The sequence below is a fragment of the Triticum aestivum genome, chromosome 4B (assembly GCF_018294505.1).
Source record: "Triticum aestivum cultivar Chinese Spring chromosome 4B, IWGSC CS RefSeq v2.1, whole genome shotgun sequence".
Taxonomy (NCBI): Eukaryota; Viridiplantae; Streptophyta; class Magnoliopsida; order Poales; family Poaceae; genus Triticum; species Triticum aestivum.
This window is the reverse complement of record NC_057804.1, coordinates 646804036-646823555: the sequence shown is the minus strand read 5'-3', so window position 1 is coordinate 646823555 and position 19520 is coordinate 646804036. Positions and strand designations below refer to the sequence as shown.

Genomic DNA, 19520 nt, shown 5'->3' with positions numbered 1-19520 from the left:
ATACCCAACCCACGCCCGACTGCCTACCCACGTACTCCCTCCGTTTCAAAATAGATGATCCAACTTTGTACTAATTTTAGTACAAAGTTGAGTCATCTATTTTAGAACGGAGGGAGTTTAGTACAAAGTTGGATCATTTATTTTGAAACGGAGGGAGTACGTATGAAACAATCTGAATTTCCTCATCATCAATCGCTTCAGGTACGACTACAACGGCGGTAGAGGACGATGTTCAGCACTACACCACATGCGGTGGATATGCAGGCTGTCCAACAACTCGACCATCGGCTGCGTGCAGGTGCGGCTCGGCAACGATTACGACTGCTGCTGCTGCTCTGTGGCCTATCACGCTGTGCAGCCTGCTGCTGGTCTAGTTCAGAGTCACACACCGCCCCCCCCCCCCCCCCCCCCCCCCCCCCCCCCCCCCAGGTAGCCGTGCACTGTGCGTGAGGTTCAGAGTTTCTTCAGAATGCATGTAGTGTTGGTCAGATGGAGCTGGGCACTAACCAATTAGCCATAATAAAAGTTGAGAGTCAATGAATGTGGACTTGTGGAATAGTAGCAGCAGTTAAATGAGTTTGGATTAATTTCCTATGTTAACTAGCCATCTGTCGGCAGGGCTGGGGCGGCAACGGCGTCGAGCCGACTGTACAGACCTTGCCGGGGGGCTTCAGTACCAGGGAAACAGAACTGGCTTCTTCCTGAAAAGAGATATCATTCTGGATTAGTTTTCTTCAGAACAGATTAAACCATTTCTGTTCTACCCGTTGATAAGATTTCAGTTGTTCTATCTCTTGATAAAATTTCAGTTGTTTTACCTCTTCTCATGCAGAGCAGGGAATGTAAGTGGATGGTATTGTTAATCCCAAGCCAAGCAGTATTAGGCGAACACTTTCTCCCGTTTTCTGAACTGCAATGCTTGCACACTACTTGGTTTTTGGTTTTGCCTCATCTTCCACACCGTGATGCCTGCAAAGTGGCCTGGTTTGCGAGTGCTGAAATTCCAATGAAATTCCTTTCTCTCATCAACTCTTTGTCGAAGATAGCATCGGACAGCACCACCCCAGATGCCCCTGCCTCCATGTACGACTTGATCGAACCTACGACAGTGGCCATAGCATCAGAGTGAATAGTATCATACAGCTAACCGATATTTACGCTTTGAATAAGTCACTTAATTACTCTGTATCTTTGAAAGAGTCTCAGTGTTATGAAACATGCACTTGGAGGTTGCTACTTAGACACCAACAGAAGATAGGGACGATATTCGCAAAAGAGGAAAATGAAACAGGGACGATGGGTGCTAGATAAGGCGACTTACCTATGGTAATTCCTTGCGAAGCAACCATTGGTACAAGAGGAAATGGTTTCTTTAGAGCAGACATGTACATCTCTCCACCCATCACCGAAGCTGGGTACAGCTAATTAAAGTAGACCACACAAACAACCTAGTGTCATATGCCTATAAGCAGAACGGAGAACTAACACATTTATTCATCACAAAATAAAGTGACACATTTTGCTAGTTAGTATGCAACCAAAATTGACGTAAAAAAGTACATTGTTTTCCAATGTCTGACAAAAGTTATCATCTAATATATTGTTAATGCTCTGATATGTCTCTACTATAACTAAAAGAGGAGAGGTATAAGTCATGAAACCTTAACGACTTTAGCACCAGCATTGCAAGCAGATATAACCTGCAAAACCAAATACAACAAACATGTGAGAGTAAATATTAGGCCGCACTACTCTAAATTGCACCAATAAACTTCATGCAAGTTTATATGTGGTATGTGGTACATACCTCAGTTGGTGTCAGCACTCCTGGAATATACAGAACTTCACTTCCATCAAGATCATTAAGTATTTCCTTAAACAATAGGATTGAAAGAATCGATTAACATTTATATACTGTATAGGATACAAACACTACAATCACCAAATAGCAGATGACAGATTTCTATTAGATATGTCGAAGTAATTGAAAGCCAAGGGATAGAATGACCAACATTAAATTATTGGCACCCTAAAGTCTAAACTACAAGCCTATAAGGATCTCTAATATCAAATATGTTACATTGCCAAACTGTACATGGAATGTCCCTAGTGATGTGTATAACCAGTAATCACAGACTATGGGAAACATGTGCATATCTAGCAAAATAAACATTATTACAAATGCAATAGTACTAACTCCTACCATGACTGTGCCAGGGCTCATGAGAAACTGTGCACCAGCTCTAATGGCTTTCCTTGCATCATCAGCATTGAGGACCGTACCAACCTAAATACAGAGTGCAGAAAGATCAGAATGCATCATGAGCAACCTAACATTGTTGCTTATAGTTAGCATACAGGGGTTGTGCGGGACAGCTTTGGTGGAGTAGTAAATTGTGAGTATTACTTTCCACAAAACACAGTGGGGCATTGTGACACTCACATGGCAAGTTTAAAAGTTCAGGTGTAAAGATTGTAAAAGCCATGGACATGGTACTTTGTAATAAGAGTATTACGTTTTTAAGATTATATAAAAAAGACCAGACACTCACCCCAGATATATAGTGGAGCTAAAAAGCAGGTAGCTGACAAGCCATATGTTCAGGGAATGATGCAAAAACCTACGAAGTAATGCCAGAAACTCACCCCAAATGTCAAGGAAGGGTAACTCCTACGAAGATCCTCAACAACCTGTTAGAAGACTTCTCGATCAATCAAAAGCTAGCAAGCCGCAATGATAATGGTTAAAGGGCAAAAGTTGCAGAGGAATTGTGAGAAAGGCCCACCTCTAGCACTCCAGGAGTGGACATCACGATTTCTAGCTGAACAACATTGCATATGTTTGTTGGCACCAGGACAAGAAAACAAAACACCAAATTACCAAAACAATGCTAGAAGGTAAAGAAAAAGTCTAGCATGGATGGTTCCTCCTTTGCAAGCAACAGGCAAGGAGATACAAGCTCAGTATGCCAGAATACTCCTTTACAAACAAACGATAAATACAGAACAGAGAGCACCCTACCACCCCACACGCCCAGCAAAAGCAAAGAATTCACCGGAGCAACTGACTCACCACCGAGACGACGCCGCGAACGGCCGCGTGGGCCGCACTACTAAGAAAAGGGCTATAGATAGGATTGATACTAATGGCGCACCTGGTAAGCAGTGCGCCACTACTATATACTAATGGTGCACCGTTCGAAGGTGCGCCATTAGCGTGGAAGAAACTAATGGCGCACCAGGCACACGATGCGCCACTAGTATTGAATTTTTTTTTCATTTTTCCATACACTCTAATGGCGCATGGAGACAAAGTGCGCCATTACTAGTTCTACCAAGTAATGGCGCACCCTGTAAGCAGTGCGCCTTTACTATATAATTTTTATTTTACTTTTTTGCAAAACTGCTAATGGCGCACCGTGTATATTTTCATGGACACTTTTTGATCTCGATCTCGATCCCACCCGCACCCTCCCCCGCTAGCTCCACCGCCGCCGACGACCCACCGCAACCCTCCCCCGCTCCACCGCCGTCGACGAGCACCCGGCCCCCCGCACCCTCCCCTGCTCCACCGCCGCCAACGGGCACCCCCCGCACCCTCCCCCGCTAGCTCCACCGCCGCCGACGACCCACCGCAACCCTCCCCCGCTCCACCGCCGCCGACGAGCACCCCCCCCCCCCCGCACCCTCCCCCGCTCCACCGCCGCCAACGGGCACCCCCCGCACCCTCCCCCGCTCCACCGCCGCCGCCGATGATATTTCCAAGTAACAAAATTGAACATATTTTTTAAAAAATTATTACTATTTTTATAAAAAAATATTACTGTTATGATTTAAAAAAGTTTGAACATATTAAACACAAATAAATATAAAAAACAGCATTTAAAATGCATAAAAAAATATTGGGGAGCCTGGGAATCAAACCCAAGACCTCCTGGTGTGTGTGCTGCGTGCTGACCAGTCAGGCTAGTAGGTGAGTTCTGTTGTAGATAGGGTTAGGTTATAGATAGGGCTAGTGGGCTAGATTAAAACAAAATTCTAATGGTGCACCGGGCGCTGGTGCGCCATTAGAATAGTCGTACTTATGGCGCACGAGTTGGTGGTGCGCCATTAGAATAGCCGTACACTAATTAAATCCTCAATCTCTCTAATATCTCCCCTGCCTCATCGATCTCACCCGCTGACCCTCGTGTTCGCCGTCCCCCTCGCCGCCCCCCTCGCCTCCTTCGCCGTCCCCGAGCCGAGCCCCGAAGCTGCGCCCCCGCCCGCCTCCTCCTCTCTTCTCCCGCGACCTCCCCCCTACCCCCTCTCAACCGCCCCGTCCCCTCAGCGCCGCCCGCCATCTCCCCGAACCCTAGCTCCGCCGGCATCGGGGACGATCACCTCGTCGGCCTCACCAGGCCGCGAGCCCTCAAGCCCCACGCCGTCCTCGGCCTCGCCCTCTCCACCGGCGGCGCCCCTTCCTCCACCCTTGCAGCGCAGCAGCAGTAAACAGCCTGCAGGTAAGATGATGATGGTTTTCCATGAGGTTATCGAGGAGCTGCCGGCCTGTGTTCATTCTGGTGGGGAGAATGCAGTAGATGATCTTTTTTTCGGCCTGCATTGGCGCTCCGCTGCTATGAACTTTTGAAAGGACTGCGCGACGGAAGCCACTGCAAGCTATTGTGTGTTTCTCTGAATGTTGTGTTTCTTCAGTTCTTTATCCATTCTTCGTTCCTGCTGAATGTCATGCTAATTTAGTTTGTTTTTGTTTTGCACATCGGTAGGCAAAGCCTAGTGTTTGTTTCAGACATTTACTGAAACTGAACCAAGGAAATTTGGATTTCATAGTTACAGTTGCAGGAAAAGGTCATATTATGAGTGGAATATATTTAAAATGTCTATTTAGTTCTATTTTCAGATATAACCTTGTAAGTAGAAACATGTATAACTCAAGTAAACCATACATCTAGTTAATATTGCACAGGCAGCAACGTTAAGTCTTACTATGAACCTAGCAATAAAAATGATGAAGCTCCTGTCAATTTTTGACATATCTTAAGTTCTTAACAAGACATGTTTGTCGTCTTTTAGCTAGTGTGATGAGATTTTGGTACCTGTACATTCCTTGTACCAACTTAGGCAAATAATAATTTATTTGTTTTTGTGACAGTTGGTTGAGCACATCTTCTAGCCTCTTGTGAATACATCTGGGACAACGCTTCACATCAGTCAAGTATATACTGCTTCAGTTTTGAGTGAAATCCTCTGCCATAGCCCCTGCCCCAGATGAAGTGAGCTATATATGTGTATGATGATCCTTCTTTCGTAAAAGTGAGATTGCCATATGTAGTTCAGAACTGACCTACCTAAGGTTGTTTTCCTACTGAATGATGATATTATTATGATGATATTTTCCTACTGATTATAATTTGTACCTGTGTACTAGCACTGTGTCATATTCTTCCATTACAAGTAGTACAAGGCTAGTACTAGTAGTGCTACTCTCTTACTGCCAGTGACAGTCTATCGAGGTCATTAATGTTGGGGAACGTTGCAGAAAATTAAAAATTTTCCTACGGTTTCACCAAGATCCATCTATGAGTTCATCTAAGCAACGAGTCAAGGGAGAGAGTTTGCATCTACATACCACTTGTAGATCGCGTGCGGAAGCTTGCAAGGTGATGATGTAGTCGTACTCGACGTGATTCGAATCACCGATGACCAAGTGCTGAACGGACAGCACCTCCGCGTTCAACACACGTACGGGACGGGAGACGTCTCCTCCTTCTTGATCCAGCAAGGGGGAAGGAGAGGTTGAGGAAGACAGCTCCACCGGCAGCACGACGGCGTGGTGATGGTGGAGAGGCAGTACTCCGACAGGGCTTCGCCAAGCACACAACGGAGGAGGAGAGGTGTTGGGGAGGGGAGGGCTGCGCCTTGGAGGGTGGTGCGGCTGCCCTCCCCTCACCCCTCTATTTATAGGGGGAAGGGAGAAGGGGGCCGGCCCCCTAGAACCCATCTAGGGGGGTGCGGCGGCCTAGGGGAGAGGGGAGAGGGTGGCTTGCCCCCCAAGCCAAGGGGGGCGCCCCCTCTAGGGTTCCCCCTCAACCCTAGGCGCATGGGCCCAAGGGAGGGGGTGCGGCCAGCCCACCAGGGGCTGGCTCCCTGCCCCACGCAGCCCATGTGGCCCCCCGGGAGGGGTGGCCCCTCCCGGTGGACCCCCGGAACCCTTCCGGTGGCCCCGGTACAATACCGGTATGACCCCGAAACTTCCCGGTGTCCGTTTGACAACTTCCCATATATAAATCTTTACCTCCGGACCCTTCCGGATCTCCTCGTGACGTCCAGGATCCCATCCGGGACTCCGAACAACATTCGGTAGTCACATACTAGTCTTCCTAATAACCCTAGCGTCACCGAACCTTAAGTGTGTAGACCCTACGGGTTCGGGAGACATGCAGACATGACCGAGACGCTCTCAGTCAATAACCAACAGCGGGATCTGGATACCCATGATGGCTCCCACATGCTCCTCGATGTTGTCATCGGATGAACCACGATGTCGAGGATTCGATCAAACCCTGTATGCAATTCCCTTTGTCAATCGGTACGTTACTTGCCCGAGACTCGATCGTCGGTATCCCAATACCTTGTTCAGTCTCGTTACCGGCAAGTCACTTTACTCGTACCGTAATGCATGATCCCGTGTCCAACACCTTGGTCACATTGAGCTCATTATGATGATGCATTACCGAGTGGGCCCAGAGATACCTCTCCGTCATACGGAGTGACAAATCCCAGTCTCGATCCGTGTCAACCCAACAGATACTTTCGGAGATACCTGTAATGCACCTTTATAGTCACCCAGTTACGTTGTGACGTTTGATACACCCAAGGCACTCTTACGGTATCCGGGAGTTACACGATCTCATGGTCGAAGGAAGAGATACTTGACACTGGCAAAGCTCTAGCAAAACGAACTACACGATCTTTTATGCTATGCTTAGGATTGGGTCTTGTCCATCACATCATTCTCCTAATGATGTGATCCCGTTATCAACGACATCCAATGTCCATAGTCAGGAAACCATGACTATCTGTTGATCACAACGAGCTAGTCAACTAGAGGCTCACCAGGGACATATTGTGGTCTAAGTATTCACACGTGTATTACGATTTCCGGATAATACAGTTATAGCATGAATAAAAGACATTTATCATGAACATTGAAATATAATAATACTTTTATTATTGCCTCTAGGGCATATTTCCAACAGTCTCCCACTTGCACTAGAGTCACCAATCTAGTTACATTGTGATGAATCGAACACCCATAGAGTTCTGGTGTTGATCATGTTTTGCACGCGAGAGAGGTTTAGTCAGCGGATCTGCGACATTCAGATCCGTGTGCACTTTGCAAATCTCTATGTCTCCATCTTGAACATTTTCACGGATGGAGTTGAAACGACGCTTGATGTGCCTGGTCTTCTTGTGAAACCTGGGCTCCTTGGCGAGGGCAATAGCTCCAGTGTTGTCACAGAAGAGTTTGATCGGCCCCGACGCATTGGGTATGACTCCTAGGTCGGTGATGAACTCCTTCACCCAAATCGCTTCATGCGCTGCCTCCGAGGCTGCCATGTACTCCGCTTCACACGTAGATCCCGCCACGACGCTCTGCTTGCAGCTGCACCAGCTTACTGCTCCACCATTCAACATATACACGTATCCGGTTTGTGACTTAGAGTCATCCAGATCTGAGTCGAAGCTAGCGTCGACGTAACCCTTTACGACGAGCTCTTCGTCTCTTCCATAAACGAGAAACATGTCCTTCGTCCTTTTCAGGTACTTCAGGATATTCTTGACCGCTGTCCAGTGTTCCTTGCCGGGATTACTTTGGTATCTTGCTACCAAACTTACGGCAAGGTTTACATCGGGTCTGGTACACAGCATGGCATACATAATAGATCCTATGGCTGAAGCATAGGGGATGACACTCATCTCTTCTTTATCTTTTGCCGTGGTCGGTGACTGAGCCGAGCTCAATCTCACACCTTGTAACATAGGCAAGAACCCCTTCTTGGACTGATCCATTTTGAACCTCTTCAAAATCTTATCAAGGTATGTGCTTTGTGAAAGACCTATGAGGCGTCTCGATCTATCTCTATAGATCTTGATGCCTAATATATAAGCAGCTTCTCCAAGGTCCTTCATTGAAAAACACTTATTCAAGTAGGCCTTAATGCTGTCCAGAAATTCTATATTATTTCCCATCAAGAGTATGTCATCTACATATAATATGAGAAATGCTACAGAGCTCCCACTCACTTTCTTGTAAACGCAGGCTTCTCCATAAGTCTGCATAAACCCAAACGCTTTGATCATCTCATCAAAGCGAATGTTCCAACTCCGAGATGCTTGCACCAGTCCATAAATGGATCGCTGGAGCTTGCATACTTTGTTAGCGTTCCGAGGATCGACAAAACCTTCCGGCTGCATCATATACAGTTCTTCCTTAAGATGCCCGTTAAGGAATGCCGTTTTGACGTCCATTTGCCATATCTCATAATCATAGTATGCGGCAATTGCTAACATGATTCGGACGGACTTCAGCTTCGCTACGGGAGAGAAAGTCTCGTCGTAGTCAATCCCTTGAACTTGTCGATAACCCTTAGCGACAAGTCGAGCCTTATAGATTGTAACATTACCATCCGCGTCCGTCTTCTTCTTAAAGATCCATTTGTTTTCTATCGCTCGCCGATCATCGGGCAAGTCTGTCAAAGTCCATACTTTGTTTTCATACATGGATTCTATCTCGGATTTCATGGCTTCAAGCCATTTGTTGGAATCCGGGCCCGCCATCGCTTCTTCATAGTTCGAAGGTTCATTGTTGTCTAACAACATGATTTCCAGGACAGGGTTGCCGTACCACTCTGGTGCGGAACGTGTCCTTGTGGACCTACGAAGTTCAGCAGTAACTTGATCCGAAGTACCTTGATCATCATCATTGTTTTCCTCTTCAGTTGGTGTGGGCATCACAGGAACGGTTTCCTGCGCTGCGCCACTTTCCCGCTCAAGAGGTAGTACTTCATCGAGTTCTACTTTCCTCCCACTTACTTCTTTCGAGAGAAACTCTTTTTCCAGAAAGCATCCGTTCTTGGCAACAAAGATCTTGCCTTCGGATCTTAAGTAGAAGGTATACCCGACAGTTTCCTTAGGGTATCCTATGAATACGCATTTTTCCGACTTGGGTTCGAGCTTTTCAGGTTGAAGTTTCTTGACATAAGCATCGCATCCCCAAACTTTTAGAAACGACAGCTTAGGTTTCTTTCCAAACCATAATTCATACGGTGTCGTCTCAACGGATTTAGACGGTGCCCTATTTAAAGTGAATGTAGCTGTCTCTAGAGCGTATCCCCAAAATGATAGCGGTAAATCGGTAAGAGACATCATAGACCGCACCATATCCAATAGGGTGCGATTACGACGTTCGGACACACCGTTTCGCTGAGGTGTTCCAGGCGGCGTGAGCTGTGAAACGATTCCACATTTCCTTAAGTGTGTACCAAATTCGTGACTTAAGTATTCTCCTCCACGATCTGATCGTAAGAATTTTATCTTTCGGTCACGTTGATTCTCTACCTCATTCTGAAATTCCTTGAACTTTTCAAAGGTCTCAGACTTGTGTTTCATTAAGTAGACATACCCATATCTACTCAAGTCATCTGTGAGAGTGAGAACATAACGATATCCTCCGCGAGCCTCAACGCTCATTGGACCGCACACATCGGTATGTATGATTTCCAACAAGTTGGTTGCTCGCTCCATTGTTCCGGAGAACGGAGTCTTGGTCATTTTGCCCAAAAGGCATGGTTCGCACGTGTCAAACGATTCATAATCAAGAGACTCTAAAAGTCCATCGGCATGGAGCTTCTTCATGCGCTTGACACCAATGTGACCAAGGCGGCAGTGCCACAAGTATGTGGGACTATCGTTATCAACTTTAAATCTTTTGGCATCTACACTATGAACATGTGTAATATTACGCTCGAGATTCATTAAGAATAAACCATTGACCATCGGAGCATGACCATAAAACATATCTCTCATATAAATCGAACAACCATTATTCTCAGACTTAAATGAGTAGCCATCTCGTATTAAACGAGATCCAGATACAATGTTCATGCTCAAACTTGGCACTAAATAACAATTATTAAGGTTCAAAACTAATCCCGTAGGTAAATGTAGAGGCAGCGTGCCGACGGCGATCACATCGACTCTGGAACCATTCCCGACGCGCATCGTCACCTCGTCCTTCGCCAGTCTCCGTTTATTCCGCAGCTCCTGCTGTGAGTTACAAATATGAGCAACGGCACCGGTATCAAATACCCAGGAGTTACTACGAGTACTGGTAAGGTACACATCAATCACATGTATATCAAATATACCTTTGGTGTTGCCGGCCTTCTTATCCGCTAAGTATTTGGGGCAGTTCCGCTTCCAGTGACCCTTCCCCTTGCAATAAAAGCACTCAGTCTCAGGCTTGGGTCCATTCTTTGACTTCTTCCCGGTAACTGGCTTACCAGGCGCGGCAACATCTTTGCCGTCCTTCTTGAAGTTCTTCTTACCCTTGCCCTTCTTGAACTTAGTGGTCTTATTGACCATCAACACTTGATGTTCTTTCTTGATTTCAGCCTCTGCTGACTTCAGCATCGAGAACACTTCAGGAATGGTCTTTTCCATCCCCTGCATGTTGTAGTTCATCACAAAGCTCTTGTAGCTTGGTGGGAGCGACTGGAGGATTCTGTCAATGACCGCCTCATCTGGGAGGTTAATGTTCAGCTGGGTCATACGGTTGTGCAACCCAGACATCTTCAGGATGTGCTCACTGACAGAACTGTTTTCCTCCATCTTACAACTGTAGAACTTGTCGGAGACATCATATCTCTCGACCCGGGCATGAGCTTGAAAAACTAGTTTCAGCTCTTCGAACATCTCATATGCTCCGTGGTGCTCAAAACGCTTTTGGAGCCCCGGTTCTAAGCTGTAAAGCATGCCGCACTGAACGAGGGAGTAATCATCAGCACGAGACTGCCAAGCATTCATAATGTCTTGGTTCTCTGGGACGGGAGCGTCACCTAGCGGTCCTTCTAGGACATATTGTTTCCTGGCAGCTATGAGGATGATCCTCAGGTTCCGGACCCAGTCCGTATAGTTGCTGCCATCATCTTTCAGCTTGGTTTTCTCTAGGAACGCGTTGAAGTTCATGTTGACATTAGCGTTGGCCATTGATCTACAAGACATATTTGCAAAGGTTTTAGACTAAGTTCATGATAATAAAGTTCTAATCAAATTATGAACTCCCACTTAGATTAGACATCCCTCTAGTCATCTAAGTGTTACACGATCCGAGTCGACTAGCCCGTGTCCGATCATCACGTGAGACGGACTAGTCATCGTCGGTGAACATTCTCATGTTGATCGTATCTTCCATACGACTCGTGTTCGACCTTTCGGTCTCCGTGTTCCGAGGCCATGTCTGCACATGCTAGGCTCGTCAAGTTAACCCTAAGTGTTTTCGCTGTGTAAAACTGTCTTACACCCGTTGTATGTGAACGTAAGAATCCATCACACCCGATCATCACGTGGTGCTTAGAAGCGACGAACTGTAGCAACGGTGCACAGTTAGGGGAGAACACTTCTTGAAATTTTTGTAAGGGATCATCTTATTTACTACCGTCGTCCTAAGTAAACAAGATGCATAAACATAATAAACATCACATGCAATTATATAGTTGTGACATGATATGGCCAATATCATATAGCTCCATTGATCTTCATCTTCGGGGCTCCATGATCATCTTGTCACCGGCTTGACACCATGATCTCCATCATCATGATCTCCATCATCGTGTCTTCATGAAGTTGTCACGCCAACGACTACTTCTACTTCTATGACTAACGTTTAGCAATAAAGTAAAGTAGTTTACATGGCGTTATTCAATGACACGCAGGTCATACAAAAAATAAAGACAACTCCTATGGCTCCTGCCGGTTGTCATACTCATCGACATGCAAGTCGTGAATCCTATTACAAAGAACATGATCTCATACATCACAATTCATCATTCATCACAACTTCTGGCCATATCACATCACATGATCAATCGCTGCAAAAACAAGTTAGACGTCCTCTAATTGTTGTTGCATCTTTTACGTGGCTGCAATTGGGTTCTAGCAAGAACGTTTTCTTACCTACGAATCACCACAACGTGATTTTGTCAACTTCTATTTACCCTTCATAAGGGCCCTGTTCATCGATTCCGCTCCAACTAAAGTGGGAGAGACAGACACCCGCCAGCCACCTTATGCAACTAGTGCATGTCAGTCGGTGGAACCGGTCTCACGTAAGCGTACGTGTAAGGTTGGTCCGGGCCGCTTCATCCCACAATACCGTTGAGCAAGAAAAGACTAGTAGAGGCAAGTAAGATGACAAAATCCACGCCCACAACAAAATTGTGTTCTACTCGTGCAAAGAGAACTACGCATAGACCTAGCTCATGATGCCACTGTTGGGGAACGTTGCAGAAAATTAAAATTTTTCCTACGGTTTCACCAAGATCCATCTATGAGTTCATCTAAGCAACGAGTCAAGGGAGAGAGTTTGCATCTACATACCACTTGTAGATCGCGTGCGGAAGCTTGCAAGGTGATGATGTAGTCGTACTCGACGTGATTCGAATCACCGATGACCAAGTGCTGAACGGACAGCACCTCCGCGTTCAACACACGTACGGGACGGGAGACGTCTCCTCCTTCTTGATCCAGCAAGGGGGAAGGAGAGGTTGAGGAAGACAGCTCCACCGGCAGCACGACGGCGTGGTGATGGTGGAGAGGCAGTACTCCGACAGGGCTTCGCCAAGCACACAACGGAGGAGGAGAGGTGTTGGGGAGGGGAGGGCTGCGCCTTGGAGGGTGGTGCGGCTGCCCTCCCCTCACCCCTCTATTTATAGGGGGAAGGGAGAAGGGGGCCGGCCCCCTAGAACCCATCTAGGGGGGGGTGCGGCGGCCTAGGGGAGAGGGGAGAGGGTGGCTTGCCCCCCAAGCCAAGGGGGGCGCCCCCTCTAGGGTTCCCCCTCAACCCTAGGCGCATGGGCCCAAGGGAGGGGGTGCGGCCAGCCCACCAGGGGCTGGCTCCCTGCCCCACGCAGCCCATGTGGCCCCCCGGGAGGGGTGGCCCCTCCCGGTGGACCCCCGGAACCCTTCCGGTGGCCCCGGTACAATACCGGTATGACCCCGAAACTTCCCGGTGTCCGTTTGACAACTTCCCATATATAAATCTTTACCTCCGGACCCTTCCGGATCTCCTCGTGACGTCCAGGATCCCATCCGGGACTCCGAACAACATTCGGTAGTCACATACTAGTCTTCCTAATAACCCTAGCGTCACCGAACCTTAAGTGTGTAGACCCTACGGGTTCGGGAGACATGCAGACATGACCGAGACGCTCTCAGTCAATAACCAACAGCGGGATCTGGATACCCATGATGGCTCCCACATGCTCCTCGATGTTGTCATCGGATGAACCACGATGTCGAGGATTCGATCAAACCCTGTATGCAATTCCCTTTGTCAATCGGTACGTTACTTGCCCGAGACTCGATCGTCGGTATCCCAATACCTTGTTCAGTCTCGTTACCGGCAAGTCACTTTACTCGTACCGTAATGCATGATCCCGTGTCCAACACCTTGGTCACATTGAGCTCATTATGATGATGCATTACCGAGTGGGCCCAGAGATACCTCTCCGTCATACGGAGTGACAAATCCCAGTCTCGATCCGTGTCAACCCAACAGATACTTTCGGAGATACCTGTAATGCACCTTTATAGTCACCCAGTTACGTTGTGACGTTTGATACACCCAAGGCACTCTTACGGTATCCGGGAGTTACACGATCTCATGGTCGAAGGAAGAGATACTTGACACTGGCAAAGCTCTAGCAAAACGAAATACACGATCTTTTATGCTATGCTTAGGATTAGGTCTTGTCCATCACATCATTCTCCTAATGATGTGATCCCGTTATCAACGACATCCAATGTCCATAGTCAGGAAACCATGACTATCTGTTGATCACAACGAGCTAGTCAACTAGAGGCTCATCAGGGACATATTGTGGTCTAAGTATTCACACGTGTATTACGATTTCCGGATAATACAGTTATAGCATGAATAAAAGACATTTATCATGAACATTGAAATATAATAATACTTTTATTATTGCCTCTAGGGCATATTTCCAACAATTAACTCCAACTCAAGTGGGCATAATTCTCTGCAATAGTATAGCACTTGCAGTAGTATGGCACTTGCAGTAGTGCGGGACAACAGTAGTTTAGTGCAAGTTTCAGTTAATTAGCTGGATTAAAAAAGATGCTTGGTGATCTGCAGGAGTAGGACAAGCAAATCTGCTTGAATATTTGTTTATTCAAAGTAAATGAACATTTTACTGCTAGTGTACTGGTAGTGTAATCTAGCTATTGTATTGATATTTCTGTTTCTTTGAACATTTTACTATCAATAAAAATGATGTACTGCTACTTTTAGTTAATTCAAATTAGCTAAAACCTTTTACTGTCAAATAGTGCTAATGTTTACTCTATGAAATAAACTACTCCATGTCAAATAAACCTTGCTAGGTGAGTCTTGTTTGCATTAGGAGTAGTTGCTGAAAATTTACTGAATTTTGTTATGTGCTTTGTGGTGCTAGTTTGCTGGGTTTTGTCTCCGACCATTGTGTCGTGATGAATTTGCAGGTACCCCGAGAGGCCCTTGAGTTTGCCGGAATGTCGATTAACTTCCGTTCCGGCAAATTCGGGTACTCCATATGTCCTATTTTCAGCAAAGGTAATGCTAAAATTTTCCGTGAATTTTAGCATTACTTTGCTAAAAATAGGACATATGGGGTACTTGCGACTAATGCCTGTTATCATGCATGGGTACTAATTGGTCTCTTCTGCTGCTTATCAGAGATGGCGGGAAGCAGCCACCGCCAATCTGCGACACCGCAGTACGAGTTGGATGCTTCCGAGTTCTTCACTATCATACTTGAGGCTTCAGTATCATCCATGACGCATGTATATATAACGAGAGATCTCCCCTTCACCCATCTCATTATGATATCTGTTGTTTGCTACATCACTCATTGTCCCAAACTGCAGAGGTTGCCTGACAGTTTTATGAACATGCTGATGGGTGAAGATCCGCCAAATAATGTGAAGCTGCGACAGGCCGGCAGCGGGTTTCGCAGGCAGTGGGATGTGCAGTTGGTGATCAAGAAGGGTCACATGTACTTGTCTCGTGGGTGGGAAAAGTTCTACCGTGCCTACGACTTGCAGCTGGGGTACTTCCTTCTCTTCAGGTACGACGACGACGCCAACATGCTCATCGTGAAGGTGTTCAACAAAACTATGTGTCGCATGCGCTACGCTGCCGATGATGATGCCGGTACGTTCTGCCTCTTCTTATTCCTCTACATTTGGCTTTGTCTCACATCGATTGTTAACGGTCATTGTTGCATTTTGGACAGGTAATGGGAGCAGCAGCAGCAACACTGGCTACAGCCAAAGTAGCAGCGACTATGGTTGTAGCGAAAGCAGCAGCGATTCTGGCTGTAGTGAAAGCAGCAGCGATTCTGGCAGCAGCATAGACAATAAGAAGGATGATCCGGACTGGAGTGCGGGAGAAGAGGAGCAGAGTGAGGATGAGGAGCTGCAGGATGACGATGGGCATCAGGCTGAGGATGACCTAGCGCTGGTGGTGGCTGACCAAGGGCAAGAGATGGTGGTGGCTGACCATGGGCAAGAGATGAAGGTGGCTGAGGATGACCTAGCGATGGTCGTGCCTGAAGGTGGCCTCGCGATGGTGGTGGTGCCTGACAATGACCACGCACCGATGGTGGCGCCGGCGATCCCACAGCTGGGCGACATGACCACGCCAATTGTGGTAGAAGACTACATCCCACTGCCTCCACTGCCTTCACCGCCTCGCCGCTCTAGGCGCATTAGGGAGAAGAAGGAGAAGAAGGAGAAGAACAATGCATGAGAACTGAACTTTGTCAGGTATGTCAGATCTCCTATAGGTTAGCACAAAATGATCAAGTTTACATAATAAGCTTATAGTCTTTTTCTTATTCTTCTTCTTTTTCAAAATGATATAGGTTAGCTTCATTTTACCTAAGTTGGCTCTAATATACTAACTTAGAGCTTATATGCTTAGTTTCCTATAGGTTAGCTTCAAAATAACTTATGTTAGCACAAAATGATCAAGTTTACATAATAAGCTTATAGTCTTCTTCTTATTCTTCTTCTTTTCCAAAACTCTTCTTATTCTTCTTCTAGTGTTCTTTTTCTTCTAGTATTCTTCTTGTTTATCATTTTGCAGATTTGATTTAATTGACGGAAGCTTGCATGGATGGAGTGCTTCTTTTCCATTTGTGTTTTTATTTTGTATCAATGTGAAACTTTTGTGAACTGATGGATAACGGTGTTGGATGAACAATGTGAAACTTTTGTAATATGTAACGACGAAACTATGTGTTGGCTATGTATGTATATATGATGAAACTTGTGTGTTGGATATGATTGTTATATGGATGCTTGTTGTATATATATATGTGTTGAATATCTCATATGTGAAATAGTGACCTGAGATTAAGAAAAAACAAAAAAAAATTAAAAAAATTGTTACTAATGACGCACTACCATGTGGTGCGCTATAAGTATAGCAGATAATAATGGCGCACTGTGGGCAATACTAATGGCGTACTACGTGGTGCGCCATTAAAGTACCAGATTCTAATGGCGCATCAGTGATGCGCCATTAGTAAAAAATTCTAGTGGCGTGATACTAATGGCGCACTGTTAATGCGCCATTAGTAGGCAAAAACAGTGCGCCATTACTGGCCTTTTCCTAGTAGTGCCGCCTGCATCGCCGTCTCTCCACTGCAAGGAAGCCACACCCACAGAGGAAAGAAGAGAAGGGTCAGTTAGCTTCAGTGAGGCCAAGCGCCGAACAGGTGGCGGGCAGCATGAACAGGGTGAAATCAGCCTTCTGCTTACTCTTGCGCGCGGAGGCAGGCGATGACGCGCGAGCGCAGTATGGCGGCGAGCGCTTTCGGTGGCCGCGGCGGGTCTCGCCGGCGAGACTGCGAGCCGGGAAGAGGCAGCTGTGCGGCGGCGATAACGAGCATCCTGGTTCCCGGAGCGAGTAATCGCCAAGTGCTGACCGGTGTAGCTGTAGGAAAGCGTATCCTGTCCTGTGAAACGGAAGAACTGGTGCACCTACTCCTTATTAGCCGTTGGATGTGAAAGAAGGAGCAGGATACCGTTAGGATGTGGGCCAATGGAACATTTGCAGAAGAAAACCCACGTTTGAAAGTTTCAAAAAGTACGAGAAAAATACGAAATGTTAAGAGGGTGATGTTCTATTGCCATGCGGAACTTCAAGTTAAAACACACTATGGGTGGCGAGCTATGAAAAAGAAAAACAAATTCAACAACGAATAGTGTCATTACTGTTCGGCACAATTTAATTTTCATAGCTCACATCCTGTAATGTTTCTGTACTTGAAATTTCGCATCATCCTCTTAATGTCCCCTTTTTCCAGTTTCTCCTGAAACTTCAAAAAATCGTTTTCGCGTGGTTTTCACCAGTTACACTAAATATTGGTTTCCATGTGATATTCTCCCTTCTAACGTTGATGAACCATCCCTCTTCCATGTTCTAGTCTGTACACTCTTCATTTAGCTAATCGTTCTGCTAGAGGTATCACTACCCTTCTGTGATTCTTTTTGGGAGCTTAAAAATAGAGAAGCCATATTACAGTCTCGGACTACCTTCAAAGTCTAAAATACAACTCTGAACTACGAAACCGTCTGATTTACAACCCTCAACTTTCAAAACCGAAAAATAACAACCCTAGGCTGGTTTTTTGACATGTATTGGTTGGTTTTGACCAGTCAAAATCCCAGTCAGCATTAAAAAGCAAAAATAACTTTATAATATAGCAGCCCGAGTTGTCCCCTTCTGCTTGGGAAGTGGATCCTCTAATATGAAGAAGGAAAGTCACCTAACCTACAATTCCCTAACTTCCCTCCTTCACTTCCATATGATTAAGGCTAAAATGACTTGAATTAATTTGCAAAAATACAAATCTTATTTATAATTTACAAAAATTACATACAAACAAAATTATGATGGAATAAAATTAATTTTTAATTCATTTATATCATCAGTAACTGTGTACAATGCCTACTTAAGTAGATAATACAGTGTTCGCTACAGTACCTGTGACTTTCCTTCTCTATTTTACACAAGTTTGCATTGTAACTTAGGTCACTTTCCTCCTTCATGTTATAGGATCCACTTCCTTCTTCTTGTAGCGCGCCGCTGCCCCATGGGAGACGCTCGCACGCAAGCATCAGCCCGAGCCAGATCCAGGGGGTCGGTTCCCACCGCCGGCCGGAGAGCCCTTCTACCCACAACCCCCCCCCCCCCCCCTTCTCCCGCGTGAGCCCGAGTGCTCCGCGCCCTCCTCCTCCACCCGCGCGACGTCGTTCGACGACCCAGCCACCTTCCTGCCCTGCACCATCGGCAGCGAGCACGAGCGCCGCCACCTCCACACGTAGTCCTGCCACCACACACGGATCCGACGAGCCTCACCCCTCTATGCCGGCTCACCTCCATCGCCTCCCCACTGTAGTGCCGCACGGCTTGGCTGTTGAAGGCGGTGACCCAAGCATGCCATCATGGAGAGGCGAAAGGAGGAAGAAAAGCTCGACGTGGTGTTATCCACTGCCTTCGTGACAACTCCGCGGTTCCGTAGGAGGTGACGGGACACTCGGGGTGCGTCGGACGGCGACCACTTTTGCCGGGCGGCTTCGGATAGAGGCGAGGAAGACGGCACAAGGGCACAGGCGTTCGAGGTCATCTTGGTCCAATTCAAATGTTAGGAGGAAGAAAGGGACCCTGGCAAAGATTTTTGACATGGTGGTGCATCGTGGCCTCGTGGGATGGTCTCCGGTCAGGCGTACGCACGGCGGCGTCCATAGCAGGAGCTTGGCCGCTATAGAGAAAAGAGCGTGACAGAGGAAGAGAAGGATGGAGGGGGAAAGGAGAATGGAGGAGGGCGGCGCAGGTGGCGAGGCTCGCCGGCAACGATGAGATCTGGAGCGTCTCCCGTTGGGCTGGGAGACGGGTCCGGCTGCTGTTCATTACAAATTTTTTATTTTGCTTTTTTATTAATCCTGACTAGGATGTTGACTTGTCAAAACATGTCAAAAAACAGCTCAGGGTTGTTATTTGTCCGGTTTTTAAAGTTGAGGGTTGTAAATCAGACGGTTTCGTAGTTCAGAGTTGTGTTTTAGACTTTGATGATAGTTCGAGGTTGTAACATGGACTTCTCTCAAATAATTATGATGCTAAGTACATCATAGGTACATGACAAAAATGGACTTTTCTCAAATAATTACAA

The 19520-nt window shown here is 46.6% G+C and overlaps 1 protein-coding gene across 1 annotated transcript; it reads right to left on the bottom strand.

The window, feature by feature from the left end:
- Nucleotides 1–948: 948 nt before the first annotated feature.
- LOC123089590 (KHG/KDPG aldolase-like) lies at nucleotides 949–17288 on the bottom strand. The gene is made up of 10 exons (XM_044511228.1): nucleotides 17107–17288; nucleotides 16975–16989; nucleotides 3074–3113; nucleotides 2787–2822; nucleotides 2647–2691; nucleotides 2204–2287; nucleotides 1808–1873; nucleotides 1662–1700; nucleotides 1322–1421; nucleotides 949–1100 (listed from the first exon to the last, which is right to left on the bottom strand). The coding sequence occupies exons 1-10, from the start codon at nucleotides 17235–17237 to the stop codon at nucleotides 949–951; spliced, it is 708 nt and encodes a 235-aa protein (XP_044367163.1). The 5' UTR covers nucleotides 17238–17288.
- Between the last annotated feature and the right edge of the window lie 2232 nt (nucleotides 17289–19520).